Here is a 17,236-nt window from a genome sequence, read left to right as displayed (position 1 = left end):
GAAGAATGCTCCTACCACTTTTCAGCATCTTGTGAACCACTTGTTCTCTGGTCCGAAAGGGTTCTTTGTGGCCTATTTGAACACATTTCTATTTTTAGCAGTTTATTGGAGGACCACCTGAGGCTGTGCAATGTTCCTGTTCTGAAGATCCTTAACTGCATTCAACCCTTCGTTGCTTCCAGCAAGAGTTCTCGCAGTTCCTGCCCAGTTCAACAAGAAGGGTACGGAGCATCCACTTATTCAGGCGTAGGTTGCTGACCAACTGTGCTCCCTGTGCAGAATACTTTGTTCTAGTATGGGCCTTCCACAAGTTTAGTTGTTCAGTGTTTCAACTGATCATAAGGTACTAAAGTGACTGATTGATATGAAGCAAACGAAACTCAAGTTGCTCAGGTGGCCAATCTCTTTGCAGGGATTAGACTATACTGAGGAGCAAAAGGAAGGGTTACAGCACCAGAATGTAGTTTGACTCAACTGCTGGTCTTCCCAATCAATGTCCAGGTTTCTCCAGTGGTGGAGGAAGTCCTAGGGGATTTGTACCAGTGGGCAGGGAGGCATCTGTTGGGTTGGTGAAAGGCCCCCTCCTTGCTTTGGAGAATGTGCGCCCCTGCCCTGAGTTCTGATTCAAATTAAGCTGTAGCTATTTTTGAGGCTTACCTCAGCACACATGTGAATCATGCTTGTGCTTTGGAGACATTGCTGTGATACAAATTAAAGCCCTTAGTGGGGTTGTGAGGTCCACAGGGATACACCATGTGCACTATCCTTTCTGAGTATTACTGTTGACTTGCTGCGCTATAGAAGGTGAAAAGTGGTGGCAGCAGTACTGTCTGCAGTGGTAAGATGGGCCTTTTTTTCCTGTCCTGGCCATGGATGGCGGTCTGCCAGCCTCTCATCTTTTTAAATTGGTCTGCCAGTCTCCTGCTACAGGGGCCTTTGCTCATCCATGTGGGACATTGATTTTACAGGTTTGTGGGTGCCAAGGAAGTGCGTGAAGTGTGTATGATACATGTGACCATAGTCCATGATGGAATCCATTTTGTAAGTGTAACAAGCAAGTTTGATTTAAAATGGAGGATTGGAGTGTTCCCAGGCTGCAGATCAAATTGCAGAGCTCTTCTAGGCATTCTAATGTGAAAAAGATGCAGGGCTCCTTTTACACTATGGAGTTTCTCCCTGCCCTTCCTTTGACTATTATTCAATGGAAAGGCTTAACCCTGCGCCCCTCCGTCCCCTCCCACCCCATCCATAGGTTTACAGGTAGTATATTACGTTTGTCGGCTTACCTTGCTTTTGTGACATTTTTGGGGTTTCCTCAACCTGGAGACTCTCGAGTCCACCCTTCCTTCCTGCCATCACCTTTTAACAAACACCTTGGCTGGTCCAATCGGATTGGAATAAGTGAAAGACTGCCCAGAACTGGTCTCAGAGCAGGCTGTTGGAACACAAAATTATTGTCTGCGGTTCAAGTGTAGAGATGCAACAAACTTGCAGCCATTGTGCCAGTGTTTCTCTGCGAGGAATCTGGAGTCTCCATACCACTGGTGACCGAGTAACTCTCTGTGTCTCAGAGTTGGGGTCTTCACTGCCAACTCATCTTGCCTGCCCTCTGTCCAGAAACCTGGGATCTTTGATTAGGATTTCCAAAAGGAGCTGCCTGGACTGACAAAATCCTCGGAAGGGCACTGGTTGTTCCTTTGCACAAGCAAAATGCTGCTCAGGAGAGGGCTGTGTTGGAGCCAAGGTGGGACAAACTGAAGATGTCCTTTCCTGTGTCAGGGAAGGACTTGCACTTCTCTGCAAGGGTGAGTCCCATGTACCCGGAAGTGATTCCACAGTAAGTGATACCATTTACCTTTTTGGCATAGAATATTTAATTCAAATGTTGCCTTTTGTCCTACTTCTTACTAAAAAGTTTTGAAGGAGTAATCCTTATAGAAAAAGCTTTAGCTGAGAACCAGATTGGGATGTTATTAAAATAATGTAGTTTTGGTATTACCTGTGCTGTGTTGTAATACAGGCTATCTTTAGTGGAGAAGATCAGAACACTCCTGGGAGCCTTGCCTCTGCATCAGAACGATATTTTCATGGATGAGCTAACAGTGGTCTGTGCAGCCTTGATTTCTTATTTCCGGAGGCCACAGAGATTAGTGAATCCACAGCAGCACGGATAAATAAAAGCAGACAATCTCACAGGCCCCAAAGGGACACTTCCGGAAGATGTCCTTAGAAGTCCTTTCCTGTTATCCCTCAATAGTACAGGTATTGTATATGCCTCGGTAATAGCCACTAAGAGATACAAGGAATAGAGTGGCGGCATAGCAGCTGCACTGCTCATTGTTTAGCATTGACTGCAGCACCAAAAAATATCTAAATCACCTAGATTGTGGTTCAGAATATAGATGCAACCGGAACATGCTCTTCTATGATGTGTTCATCTTCGCTTTCATTTTAGCTTATTTCTTTTCCGCTCCATTGTTCACTAGATCTGTGCGCCTTAGTGATACTAACTGGCTGTTCATGGGATCAAATATCATTACTGTGTTACAGTACAAGAGGTGAATTTTCCAGACTCAGTAAGATTGTGTCAGTTTGTAACAGTATGCAAGGGCACATGACCAGGAAATGAGACCATTTCTAAAGGACTAACCTAGCCAAGAACTCTCTCAAACCCAACACCTAACACTTAGTTCCTCTTTCTGTACTCTCAGGGCTTTTCATCCCAAGTCCAAATGTGGCTAGCAATGCGCTGCACTCTATCTTTTACATCTTGGTACCTGTAGCTAAATTCTTTAGATAAGCTGTCAAAATAATGACATACTAAGCAAATTAAAGGAAAGTGAAGCGATGAATCAAGTAAACTGATTAATAGAAAAAGCTCTGCCAATAATAAGAAGGAAAAAACTAAACATGAGAGTGCAAAAGTAATATAAGTGAAATAATCCAATGAAAAAGACTCGTTAATAATGCATAGTTTTCTCTATTGGACCATAAATAAGCTGTCTTCAAAGTGCATGGAAAGGTTATATATATTTTTCTTTATTTCTTAGGAATTAAAACGTACTGCGCTTACGACATAATCTGTTGAAATATTAAAACGAATTGTACATGCATCTCTACTAGGTGTACTACGGTAACGATTTGATATTGCAGCTTTGCTTAGATAGAGGCTCGGTGTAGTCCATGTTAAAGTACACAGTAGTGCCTATAACATAAGAGCTTAACGTTGGTAGGTCTGATGTATAGTACATATAGAATGGCCTTAATACAATTTTCATGCAGTTGATTTTACATTGATATTTGCCAGACAAGTCTATTTCAAAAGGACCAAAAACACAAAAGATGATGGGAAGAATGCTTGCAATTTGTTTAACCACTGGTAATCTCTCAGGGTAGCATTCCAACCCATCGTTCTTTTGCTCACCATCCCACCTCAATTTCGACCCAGCCATATGCAATTCACTCTTGGTCCTTCTCCAGTAGGGACAGTACCGCCAGGCCAGTTCCTCTCTGAACTGGAAGACAAGCAACATAAGAGTGGTTCCACACTGATTGGGGCCATCAGTCAGGTATAGCTTGTTTCCCGTGACACAGAGAGCACAGGACCCACGCCTGGACATACTCGTGGCACTTAGGGCATTACATGAAACACACAAAAGGTGATAAGTGCATAACATAAGTGAAATGAACCCCTTTTTAAAAATCTCTGACCATGTGTCTGAAAATTTTTCTAGTTTAAATTGCTAAATCGTGCCCTTTCAAGGCACATGCTAAGGGACCTCTTTTAGTACTGTGGATGTAGCAATTTTAATTAATCATTTTATTTGTTGATATTAATAGACGTAGCGGTGCGCCTTTGTGAAGAAACGCAAGGTAGGGTTCACTCTGGGTGCACTAATGAAGAGACCCCAAAAAACGCACTAAAATGACCAACAATACAAAATTCAAGCAATTACAAAAATTGTCTTACATTTATCATTTACTTTTTTTTATTTGATTTTTTATTGTGGTAGTGTGTATGGTTGCATTCAGTACTCCATGTTAAATCATACATTTGTAAGTTATTTTCAGATAAGAATACTTTTTTGCACCACTACATTTTTTCCCACATTTTTTTTACATGTTATTAGGACGACCACACTTCTACGTATGCATTTGTCCCTGCTTTGTTTTAGCTTGTGACCGTATTGAATGACACTATTGTAGTGTCACTTGTTTTATACTTTTTATTCAAATGCTGCTCAGCTCATGGAGGCCACTTTTTTTTTATACATGGTCCATGCTAATTACTAGGCTCTTTTGGATATGTTTTACTTAAAACTGGGCCTTCCCTTAAGTACTCATACTCATGTCCACGGCCTGGACATTGTTATCTTTAATCTTTAAATCACCTGCTCCTCTTGATGGATCATTATGGGGTTCCTTCCATCTATGAAGGACACTGACACAACATTTTTCAGGGAGGTCCTTAGGGGTAAACCCCCCCCCCCCCACACACACACACTTCCTATGTTGCACTATTCCCATGCTGATCCATGCAGGGATTTAATTTTTTAAGCCAGTGGTTCCTAAACGTTTGACTTATCTGGACCCCCGCTTAATCATTACTGGAACCCACTGAAATATTTTTGGAATCCTGGGACCCTCATTGAGTGATTACTGGAAGCCAGGGACCCCAGCCTAAGCATTTTTGATAATTTGAACTGCAGAGGAAAACACAAAATATACAGAAACAAGCATTAATGAAAGAAATACACAATTGATATTTTATTTCATTCACAAACAAATTTTGACAAATGCGATAAAAAAAGAAATTGGGGATGGTTGGAGCTTTTCTAAATTCAACTGAGGCCACTTATTGTCCATACTATATTCAGTTGATGCACTTGCACTGCACCAACTAATTGATCTAAGGATACAAACTTAACATTGTGCATCCAATTTTAATTCCTTCACATTTACAGAACGTTTTAAATTTTCACCTTTACTTCTTTATTTATATAAACTTTATTAATCTATTAATATTATTTAATTTTCTAAGCAGTTTCACACCCCTTCAGTAGACTTTGCCAACCTTTGAGTCCTCAGTCTCACTGCTCTGAACTGTTCCCTGATCATTATGCGTCCATTAGCAATTGAGCAATTGTCAAAAAGCTAATAAACCTTCAAATGTCTGATACTCATCCAAATTAAAAACTTGGAAATCGGCCCAGGGAACCCTTGAACGCATGTATAGGCAATATTGTGCCCTTGCCATTAAAAATAAATGGTCCAAGGCCAATAAATTATATAAAACAAGAAATCAAAGCAGCTTAATCCAAATTCTGTCTACTACATTTTTAAAGGCCCAAACTTCTCTCAGGCACTATTCTCTGTGATTAAAAGCCCACAAAATCCTCTCACTCGTGTTCAACATTTACTCAAACAAGAATTGTAATCAGATCGCAAATTTTTTCCTGCCAAATAATTTAAGACATTAGAACATCCTAAACTGTCCGAGTTTTCTCTTCTCGGAAATGACACATTTTTGTTTCTGCTGTCAAAATGCAGAGCCTTGGCCTCTCCGACAGACTTACTGCCAGCCATCCTGTATAAAGAATACCCACTGATTAATATTAATTGGGCTAGAGTTGTTGTAAAAGCATCACTGAGAGAGTGCTTATTGCACATACAATTTAAAATAGCACTTTTTTCACTGTGGTAAAAGCCAAGATTGTATCCTGATGCTTTTCACAACCATCGACCAGTCTTCAAACCACCTTTCCTTACTAAAGTGCTGGAAAGGGCGGTCTTTCATCAGCTTTTTAGCTTTGTTACAACCCACAATATTTTGCATGCTTCTTAGATGGGCTTTGATCAGGCCAAAGTACTGAACTCATTATTGCTTTAGTCCTGGAGGATCTTAGACTATTGGCGGGTTTACATGGATTTATATGCACCTATGGCTTTAATTTTGCTGAACTTAACAGCAGCATTTGTCACCGAAAACCATTCCATTCTTCTTTCCAGTCTTGAGGATATCGGTATTAGATGCATAATCTTGAGCTGGCTTAAGGACTACTTAACCAACAGTTCCTTTGGCGTAAAACTAGCTCCTTTTCAATTCTCTCTTAGGAAGTGCTCCTCTGGTGTCCTTCTAGGTTCCATCCTTTCTCAACTCCTTTGTAATTTGAATATAACCACTTTGGCCCACCTAATTGGGTGTTTTCGCCTAAACCTTTTTCTCTATGCGGATGATACCTAGATAATACCTAGCTTTGAAAAGGGTGATTACACAGCGATCTCGAACTAGCGCATGGTTAGTGTAGAACACTTTATGAATTCAATTTTTCTTAAAGTTAAATTGATCCAAAACTGAAATCCTGGCTCCCACAAAACTAGAAGCACCAGTCCAAGACTGTTTTTAGCCTCCCTGCTTCGGTCCCACTCCATCATTGGTCCCAGTGATAAAAACCCAGGCATCAAGATCAATGCTGCACTAAACTTAACTGAACAAGTGGCAGTGATGGTTAAGACCTGCTTCTCCAAATGCACAGCCTCATGGAGTGCTTTCCCCGTTTACGTTGTCCCAGAAAATTACAATTCAAACTGCCTTTATATCCTCATTGATGGACTATTGCAACTCTATTTAGGGTTACCTGCATTTCATAATAAAATATTACAGATGGTGTAAAACTTTGAAGCAAAGTTAGCTAGCAATGTCCAATACAGCTTCCACATTTCTCCAGTGTCTGCACAATTGCATTGGCTGCTTGTAAAGGAGCAAATTGTCACTTTGCCTGGTAATCAAGACGATTCATTCACCCAGTAGTTCGCCCTTGGGTCTTTAATTTCAAATTGTACTCACCTTTCTGAACTCTGAGATTGGCCTTTCATCTGAATCTAATGATTATTTAGTTTCGAGGGAAGACGACAGGCAGCCAGTCTTTTTGGTCATAGCTGCGCAAAATTGGAACCTTCTCTCAGATGTACTCGATATCCGAGACCACCTTAGATTTAGGAAGTGGCTTAAGACCTGGCTTTTCCTTGTACTTGAGGTTGATAAGTGAGAGCTGCAATGTGAATGTGTTTTGAATTGTTTTTTGCAGCACAATACCTCAGTGTGCTGAAAGATGATCTTTATAAACAAATTAAACATAGACACAATTCAGTGTGAGATGCGTGAGATGAAAATAATCCAAGTCTTCAACATATTGGATTGTTTGAGCTCTCTGGGGTTTACTTCCTTTCATTCTGGGATTGTACCAAAATTGATTGGAGGAACATCATACCAGCACCTTAGTTCAGAAAAATATTTTGGATATTTTTTTCAGAGAATGTCTAATGGGGATGAAATACATAAAGACATTTTTAACATGAGTGGGCTAGTATTGGGTCGCATAAAGGCATACCATGATTGTAGAATCCACTAAATGTATGCTCCTCCACCTTTTCCTGGAAGCAAAAGTGGTAGACTAGGAATTATAAACACCACATATGTCAGAATACCTGGCATGGCTTCAATTTTTCCCTAATAAAGGAAATGCTGGCTAGCAAAGGAGTGTGCTGTCAGAACCTGCCATGTGTTTTTAAAGTATCCTATTTGGTGATAACTTCACTGTGTTGGCATCTAAAGAGTTGTGGTTTTGCTCTTGTACCTTTGTTTACCTTTACAATGAGGAATCTTGCTACCTTTTATCTCTTCAGGGAAGAAGAGTCATGACCTTGGAGAATATGATCCCCTTACTCAGGCAGACAGTGACGAGAGTGAAGATGACCTGGTGATCAACATTCAGAAAAATGGACTCCGAACTTGCAAGAGTGGGCTGGAGGATGGTCTGGATCCAGATTCCGATATTGAAGTGGATCAGCAGAAAATTAAACAGCGGGTGGCAAAAGATACTGCTGAAGGCCGTTCCATGATCAGTGGTTTAAATCCAGAAGAAAAGGTGGCCCCCTCTATAGTGCCATGGTTGCGGACAGCTGCCTTCTTGCTCACTGTTATTATTGCCATGGTGCTTGTTTTGCTGTGTGCATTCCTCATCCCGTGTCCTCAGAAAGACCTGCTCAACACCTGGAGCCTCCGCCTAGGACAAGGAACAGGTACAGGAATATTAACAATGTAAGCAGTAACTGCTACTGACATTGACAGCAAGTGCTTGGTTGTCTCATGATGTTCTTAATGTTTGGTAAATGGGACCTTCTCGATCATAATTGCTTCTTCAAATTTCCACTTGGGAGCTCTGACTGTAAGTGGTTAGGATTTTTTTTTTCTGTGATTACATAGGTATACCTTTGACAATACTATTAGGTAATGTGTTTGCATCAGTTTCTCTAGCCCTTTAGTTGGTTGGGGCATCTTGTCTATGTATAGTTGCTGCTTCGGCTGGGCTGTGTCTTGGAAAGATCCCCTTTTTAGGTCGAGCTGGTGTAAGCAGTACGAAGCACTGCATCCAGCGAAGCATCTTTTGTTACTCTCCTCCTGGGAATGTGAGACAGGGGATTGGCACGCGCAGGAGAATCCCCCATGTGAGCTCGCATGTTCACCCACACGCCGTGCACATCTCCTGTCCTACATTGGCAGCAAGTGGATAACACACAGACACACACGCGTGCATACACACACACACACACACAGGCACACACACACACACGCATGCACACACACACACGCAGGCACACACGCGCAGGCACACACGCGCACACACCCACCCACACACACACAATCACACACACACACCCACACCCTACAACTAAGCCCCACCCGCCCCACTCACCGGGCTACAGGCTCCGTCACGAGTGGCTTCCCTCACTTGCAACAGCGGCCTCTGCTCCTCCTAAGTGTCTACAGCGTTTCTCAATCTCCCCTGGGGCTGGACTTCCGCCTTCTGCCCTTCTAGTCCAGTCACTTTGTGGGCGCAGGCTTCCGGCACAAGGCGGAAGTCCCCCCCCCCCAGGGGAGGCTGTGAAATGCTGTATGAGACAGAAAAAACACAGCATTTTCGATTTGTTAATCATATTAGCTGTCACTTATTTTCTAGTCCGTTTTGCAGATCTGTTATTGCTCGTGTTCCAGGGTCCTTGTACTGTGCTGAACTTCAGAGTTGTCATGTGCATGACTGTAAATGGCTCGGCCATGTGATCACCCCAAGAACATTCTGAGTATTGCTCCAGGTTGCTAAATTATCCAGGTTCATACCTGATCATGGCTGGCATCGATGCTGGCTGTGCATACTCTGCCACTTGGACACTGTAACTCTTCTCATACCAAGTTATTTTATTTCGTTGAATTTTATTTACATGTACTGCTGGTTCCAGGCTTATTTGGGGACTGTTGTTCGTCACCAGCAGAAGACCGTTTCTTTAGCAGGAAATGCGACGCTGCTCTTCCTTGTTAAAAGCCAAGAGATACGATTTCGAAGACTTCTTGTTGATGTCAGCGTGAAAGAGCAAGCGCCGGCCCTCGCCTGCAGGTTATCGTGACCCAGGCTTCCGTCACCCCCCGCACGTTGTTACTTGACTGAACCGCAGCGGATGAACCGCTCGGCTGGGCGAGGGCTCGCACTTACATTATGTAGTGAAAGGTCGCAGCTCACAGACACTTCGCGGGTTCACAGTAGGGTTTCGGGAGCAGGTTTGTTTAGGGGCTCGTCGTGTTCTGTGGGATGCGCACAGCCGGTAGAGTGCAAGGTGGCTGCTTTTTTAGGGGGCCGGGTCCCTCGAGAGTGCTGGTGCCTTGGTGAGCTGTAGGCCCACAGGAAGTCTTGGCATACGCCATCGCTGCTCAAGGTTTCTGGGCGGTGCTGCACTCGCTGCCTTTAACTGAGGGAGTGCAGCTCAGTAGAGCAGGAGCCAGCAGGGCCTTTCTCCTTAACTGAGACAGATCCTTGTTTTGGTCCTACCTCGTGCTGCTGCACGAGAGTGAGCGAGTGAATGGATGGATGAATGGTTCGCATCTGAGGGGCACTGTAAAAGGGGGGGCAGGATGCACACCTGTTAGTCCATTTCTCAAATTTATACCTTATATTTAGAGTTTGCGTGCTGATTGAGTCTTGTGCCATGCCCTAATGGCACTAAAGTTAACAACTTCACTGTAGAGGGGACTGCATATAGCCCCAAACAATCGCACAGCTTAATGTGCACAATTGCAAAAAAGTTTACTGATTTCTTCAACACTCATCCATTTTAATCCGTAGTTTTCAAAATTATCATGCTTATTCTTCTATTTTAGTTCGAGTCCACACGCAAAAGTGTAAATGCGGTTTCCGAGTTTTTACTGATCAATCCATGTCTATCCAGACTTTAAGAAAGAGCAGGACTAAAGCATAAATTCATTTCAGGCAGCGTTTATTCAACAAATACCCAATGCATTTCGGGCACAACGCCCTTCTTCGGGGGTGTCTGTAAACAAATAAAAATGACATCTATCACAAAAAATGCATTATCCACTTTCATGTTAACATTACCAACTACTGACCAATATAATTGAGCTATTGCACAATTCCAGAAGATATATTATACATTACAAAAGCTTCATGCCATAAGTCTATGCGTTACGAGGGTCCCTGAATCACAAGCGGATTTATTAGTTTACTCCTACCTGTGTGAAACCTTGTCACATTCCCATTATACCAACAGTCAAAACCACTACATTACCCAATTCCTTGAATTCAATTCGACGAGCAGCTGAAACCTCCCCATCACCCGGTCCCTTACGTCCCGAGTTCTCACATTGCCTTTCAAATATTCCCTTACTGTGTCTCACTAGTGTGCCCTTTCGAAACCGCTCTATATGCAAAAGCCCTCTACATGCATTCTTTTCATCAATAATAAACCTTGTTCAGAGCGCCGAAGCTTGTTTCTCGTTTTACTTTCATTCCGTGATTTATCAAACAGTATTAGCTTCTCTCTGTTCCCCTCCCTCCACATTTAGTGCTTTGCCCACCAAACCATGCCTTTGCAATGTGCGCCACTCATCACGTACCTGCCTTCTTGTTATTTAAAAGCCGTACTATCTTCTTCCGTCCAAGTTTCCCATTGATCTCCCTCCCTGAAACCCTCTCTTATAGATACCTGGTTTCAACTTCCCAATTAGGCTCACAGTCAAACTTTCCCGCCCTCCCTGTGTTACTGGTTGAATTTTGTTCGTGAAACACTAACGCGCCCATAATGCAACGCAAATGATTTTAAACCGTTCAGTGCAATTACCGGTAATGTAGCTAAATATACCAAATAGTGCACAACATTATAAAGTGTGAATATTCAATGTCATGTTTATCTGAAATAAAATCCTCAAGCGTCTCTGTCACTGTCTTTAATGAACCACGTTGCTGTTACTGGCGTGCAGACTCGTATTTTGTTTCCATTGTATCTTCTGTGTTCTTTATCTTCATCTGTGGGTGCAATCCTGGTGTAGGGCATTTAATAAACTGCACTGTAAAAGGGGGGGCAGGATGCACACCTGTTAGTCCATTTCTCAAATTTATACCTTATATTTAGAGTTTGCGTGCTGATTGAGTCTTGTGCCATGCCCTAATGGCACTAAAGTTAACAACTTCACTGTAGAGGGGACTGCATATAGCCCCAAACAATCGCACAGCTTAATGTGCACAATTGCAAAAAAGTTTACTGATTTCTTCAACACTCATCCATTTTAATCCGTAGTTTTCAAAATTATCATGCTTATTCTTCTATTTTAGTTCGAGTCCACACGCAAAAGTGTAAATGCGGTTTCCGAGTTTTTACTGATCAATCCATGTCTATCCAGACTTTAAGAAAGAGCAGGACTAAAGCATAAATTCATTTCAGGCAGCATTTATTCAACAAATACCCAATGCATTTCGGGCACAACGCCCTTCTTCGGGGGTGTCTGTAAACAAATAAAAATGACATCTCTTATCCCTCACCAGCAGGCTATCCAACATGCTCTTATCCCTCACCAGCAGGATATCCAACATGCTCTTATCCCTAACCAGCAGGATATCCAACATGCTCCTATCCCTAACCAGCAGGCTATCCAACATGCTCTTATCCCTAACCAGCAGGATATCCAACATGCTCTTATCCCTAACCAGCAGGATATCCAACATGCTCCTATCCCTCACCAGCAGGCTATCCAACATGCTCTTATCCCTAACCAGCAGGATATCCAACATGCTCTTATCCCTCACCAGCAGGATATCCAACATGCTCGTATCCCTCACCAGCAGGCTATCCAACATGCTCTTATCCCTCACCAGCAGGCTATCCAACATGCTCTTATCCCTACCAAGCAGATATCCAACATGCTCTTATCCCTAACCAGCAGGATATCCAACATGCTCGTATCCCTCACCAGCAGGCTATCCAACATGCTCTTATCCCTAACCAGCAGGCTATCCAACATGCTCTTATCCCTCACCAGCAGGCTATCCAACATGCTCTTATCCCTAACCAGCAGATATCCAACATGCTCTTATCCCTAACCAGCAGGATATCCAACATGCTCTTATCCCTCACCAGCAGGCTATCCAACATGCTCTTATCCCTCACCAGCAGGCTATCCAACATGCTCTTATCCCTAACCAGCAGGCTATCCAACATGCTCTTATCCCTAACCAGCAGGCTATCCAACATGCTCTTATCCCTAACCAGCAGATTGGTACTCTCCAGTAGGAGTCGCACTTAACTATATGGCTCGGAACTAGCACAGCATCAGCAGGCCACTTTGGCTTCGATCAACGAGAATGCCAGAACCTTCCAAGGTGTCCCCATTACAAAAGACCTTTTGGGACGAAACAAATTATCGGTGTGCTGTGCCAGTGCACTTACCTGCCCCATATCTATCCTCAGCCAATGAACTGACATTTAATGCGTCTCTTTCCAGCAGCCCACGTTATCCTAGAATGTGTCACCCAATCTGAGTCTCATGGAAAAAGGCTGCCTTTATTTTTTATCCCTTTTGAAGTCATAAGCAGTTGTGGAATGAATGCACGTCAAAGGCCTGCTCGCTGTGGTGGTAGTCATTGCCAGGAAAAGCTGTGGGAAATTTCTACTCAGATCCTAACCACACATCTTTCTTTCAGTTTATAGACTTTTAAGGAATAGTGGGGCTTCACAGTACATTTTTACACAAACTCTTTTGATACATGGGGATTTAAGATTGTACCACCTAGCAGTGCACGTCTCATTTTCATAATACATGTATAAGATCAGATAGAGTACATTGCAACTCCTTAAAGCTGCCATAGTCCGCAAACGTAATCACACATTTGTTTGCTTTAGTTTTTCGGAATTGCAGAATTCATCATTTCCATAGCTAAATTTCAACAGCGTAGAGGTTAATGTATTTGGAGGGCCCCACCCCCTGCTTTTCAAAATCCTCGGCTGTTTAGAGTTTATATTGATAAACCTGTTCATAATGTCACAGCGATGGAGTCTAGATTCACCAGCAGAAGAATCTGGGTTAGAAAAAGAGAGGGATGCATTTTAAAATGCTCATGTCGTCATATGTAGGGTTCATAATTGGCTGATAATCGTTTGAGTCGGGTATGGAGTCAAAGTAGCCCTACAGCAAAAGAACGGCTTGGGGAACGACATGGACTTTGCGCTTCCTTTGGAAGTGAATGCTTTATTTGCAGAGATTGTGGAACTCTGCGGCCTGTTAAGGATTATTCTGTGAAAGGAGCACACTATGGATTCCCACCTTAAGTTGGATCTTCACAGGCGTGATGTGTTCACCGACCGATGACGATGATCTGCACCCCTGGGCTTTCTGCCATGTTGGAAATAGATGGGACACAGGGTGCACCATAAACTGCCCTCTTCCTCAGGCTCCTGTGGGGGTTTCCATAGAAAGGACCCACTAACATTGGATGGCTGGAAGCTCTTCACAAGCTGGAGGAGATGAGATAGTCCCGTCACTACTGCTTTGATGGCACTCAATAATTTAGCTTTGACCATCCAATAGTGCTGCATGTTGTTGTAGCAGCAGGCAAGATCTTCTAATTAAAAAGGAGGTCAGTGTCTTTTTCTGGGCCTGGTTAAAGGTCCAAAGTGTCAAAATATAATAGCTGGCACATGGACAGACAAGGGTTTATGGTCTTGGTGGTGGAATGAATGAGGTTCCTGGACTATTCACTTTCTGCTCAGCAACTTCCTTACCCCAAGGTCAAGCATACAGTTCTTTGTGCAGAGAGCAACCCAATCTGTTCTCTTTTGTTTTAATTAGTGAGGGCACACATACACAGAGCGAAGACCGGAGCGCCACACATGACTGGGTAACAGCGTAGGAGCCGTTTCCCATCAGAAATCAGTCAAATTCATGCCAGTATGTTCATATCTCCACCTTTATTTCCAGAATATTGGATCCATATCCAAGAACAGCCAACACGCGTTTCACAATGCCAGCCAAATCAGAGATTTATTCCAATGAGACAGATATATATACAACTGTGATACAACAATGACTCAGGACATAAACAGATTAATCTGTGTAAAATTGGAAGGTTTGAGAAAACCCCAGGCTTCATAGGCCCAAGTGGGTGAAACACGTGTTGGCTGTTCTTGGATATGGATCTAATATTCTAATAATAAAAGTGGAGATAAGAATATACTGGCATGAGTTTAACTGATTTCTGATGTGAAAACACTCCTACGCTTTGTTGAACTGTTATTTAATGGGGAAATCAAGCGTCCATACCCCATTGGAGTGAACACCTGCCCCAAAAGAAGGGATTTTGTCCGGCAGGTTGAGGGTGTCCGACTCTTTCCCAGTGTATTTGACATATGACTGGGTATGCAGTGCCAGTAGGATATACAGAAAGTTAAACCTAAACTGAAAGTAAGAGTCACCATAAGGTTATCTTCATCTGTTAGGACCAGTCTCTTTCAGAACGTGCTGCCCACACAAATTACATTTGTATGCTTCCTCCAGGATTTTAGGTCTCACCTAGCGTTGCAGTGCGCATGCGCTGCTCGCTCTGCGAGTTACATTGTGGATGAGTAGATTTCAGAAGAGGACTTGAAGCCCCTCCCCTCATTTTCATTGGCTTGCGTCATTGGTTATGTAAAACGGTGGCCTCCGATTGAAACTGAGGCTTTTTGGTTTCCGCCCTTTTCGTCCGGCCCATCCGGACTGGATAGTCTGCTTTTCGGCGGTCGTGAAGCAATTTTGTTATCTTTAGGAGGCGTGTACTGCCGGATCATGTTTCCGACAGCTTGTTTTTGGATTGGCACAGGGAGATTAAGTGCTTTGTCCATAATCGCTGATGTGGATCGCCACCCAGGCTTGAAGCGGGTTCCTTCTCTTTAAAATTGGCAGCTTTGGCTGGAAGGCCATAATCGCTTCCTTCGGTGTTTTAAAGTAAGCATGTGATGGCCTGCTACGGGGGCGTGCATCTGGTATCAATTATACCGATGGGATCCCAAAAACAGTGCAACTTGTTTTTGCTTTAATTTTGTGTGATTCCTATGCACCTCAACAGTCTGCTTTCACTCCCCCCTCGGTCACAGAAGGGTGGTGGGGGAGGTTGTGCTGCTGTATGAGGTATTTCAATCAGCGTGCGCCCTTTCATTAGCTCCACGCTGGTTTTGCTTTCTTTCTCGTCCTCCACCCCACTGCTCTCCCACCCCCTCCTTTCAATCAATCACGGGGCTCTAGCTTGTGCCTGCATCACAGCGGAGCCACTTGGACAGGAATGGAGGGCTGTGCAGGTAGTCTCCAATGCCCTCACCATAAGGCTGAAGAACTGATGGCAAAGACCGGTGTCCCTGCCTCGCTCAGTGCAGGAATTCGCTGCTCGCAACCATTGTCAGACAGAGCAGAAGGGAGGTAGCCTTGCTGGCGCGCACTTGGCACCTGGGAGCTGCAATAGGCTGCAAGGGCCAATAACATGCGCCGGCTCTGGACCCACCAAAGAGCCTGGACGAACTAACAGAGGGCAGCTGCCAGGCAGGATCCTGGCCCCAGACTCCGGAAGGTGTGGCTCAATATCCTGCAGTGCAGGGACTTCACCGCAGCACACAGCCTGTTCGGACATGGGAGGGAGGGGTGGATGGGAGTCCCCTGGCCGGCACCCTACCTTCACTCGTTTGCAGGCAGCGTGAACACATAGACACACAGATAAATACATACTTAATAACACACAAAGCAAAGGCACTCACACATATTAAAACACGCATAGAAACAAGTATAGAACACACACAAAAAATCATACACGCCCAAGAACAGAAGATACACAGACACAATTATACACAATATATTTATATATACAATAAAGACAATGTCAGTTTCCAAATCTCGTAGGAAGCAGATCGCATGGGCATTATGATTGACAAGGCTTCTATTTTATAGCTGTACAACGTGTAATGCATAACTGTTTCAATGTGTGGTAGATGGGGGGGCTGTACCCAACTAGTGCAATTACAACAAAGTGAGCTATTGCCATTTTACATTACACCATTTGATTAATGCTTCACAAAGGGAAAAAAATGACATTTACAATGCCAATAGCTCAAAATAATGTCATTGCGAGACCTATTGCATTGCAAATGCTTGTTCTGTGTGTTAGCTCCCAAAACGTTGTTTGTGCTTTAGTTTTTAGTAAACCTATTTTTTCCTGGTAACTTTTTTTTAAGTGATTGTATGTTTTCCATGTCCACCCCATCCCCACCCCCCGCCCACTTGTTGACATTGTTAGGAACCCAACCCCCACTCACTTCAAAATTAAGATATTTTCATTAGTGCTCACTGGAATACTTATTCTGTTGTTTTACTTATAAGAACTTTCCTCAGCCTGAAAGAGCCAGTGCAAATTAAGATTTTGTTCAATTGCCAAATCTACAGGTGTTCCTGATCCTTTGTTTGCTAATAATTTACTTCTTCTTCAAGTTTATTTCTCATTTTCTCTGTTAGTTGCAGCACCGTTTTACATTTCTCTTCTTGGTATTTTATGTTACCTATTTCTGTCTACAAATGACCCCATGTATTTTTGTCTACACTTAAGTTAATATTATAAATATTATAATATTATAAATCTGCATGTTTGAAGACATTAATTTGTTCCTGCCTGTGTCTAATGTTCCTTTAGCTCTTGCCCATAACAGCCTTTCTGTTTGAATTGCTTCTCTTGCATCCATTGTTGTCACACAGTTCTGGCATTTTTTCATTTTACAATAAGACTTGCTTGGTTGGACTCCAAGTAAGAATGTCCAAAATTAGAAGCTACCCTCCTCCTCATCAGCAAGTAAGCATTTGCCCTTGCTAGCTAATTCCACA

General features: G+C 43.1%; 1 protein-coding gene across 2 annotated transcripts in view; it reads left to right on the top strand.

Annotated features, from left to right (window-relative positions):
• Positions 1–17,236, top strand: part of FAM234B (family with sequence similarity 234 member B) — a 414,455-nt gene that overhangs the window by 126,721 nt on the left and 270,498 nt on the right. For both annotated transcript variants that reach the window (XM_078641116.1, XM_078641119.1), the window contains exon 2: positions 7,687–8,082. In XM_078641116.1, coding sequence (XP_078497242.1) covers positions 7,687–8,082 — 396 coding nt within the window. The remainder of the gene's footprint in view (positions 1–7,686; positions 8,083–17,236) is intronic.

This window comes from Lissotriton helveticus, chromosome 1_1 (genome assembly GCF_964261635.1).
Source record: "Lissotriton helveticus chromosome 1_1, aLisHel1.1, whole genome shotgun sequence".
Lineage (NCBI taxonomy): Eukaryota > Metazoa > Chordata > Amphibia > Caudata > Salamandridae > Lissotriton > Lissotriton helveticus.
This window is presented reverse-complemented; position numbering and strand designations above follow the sequence as displayed.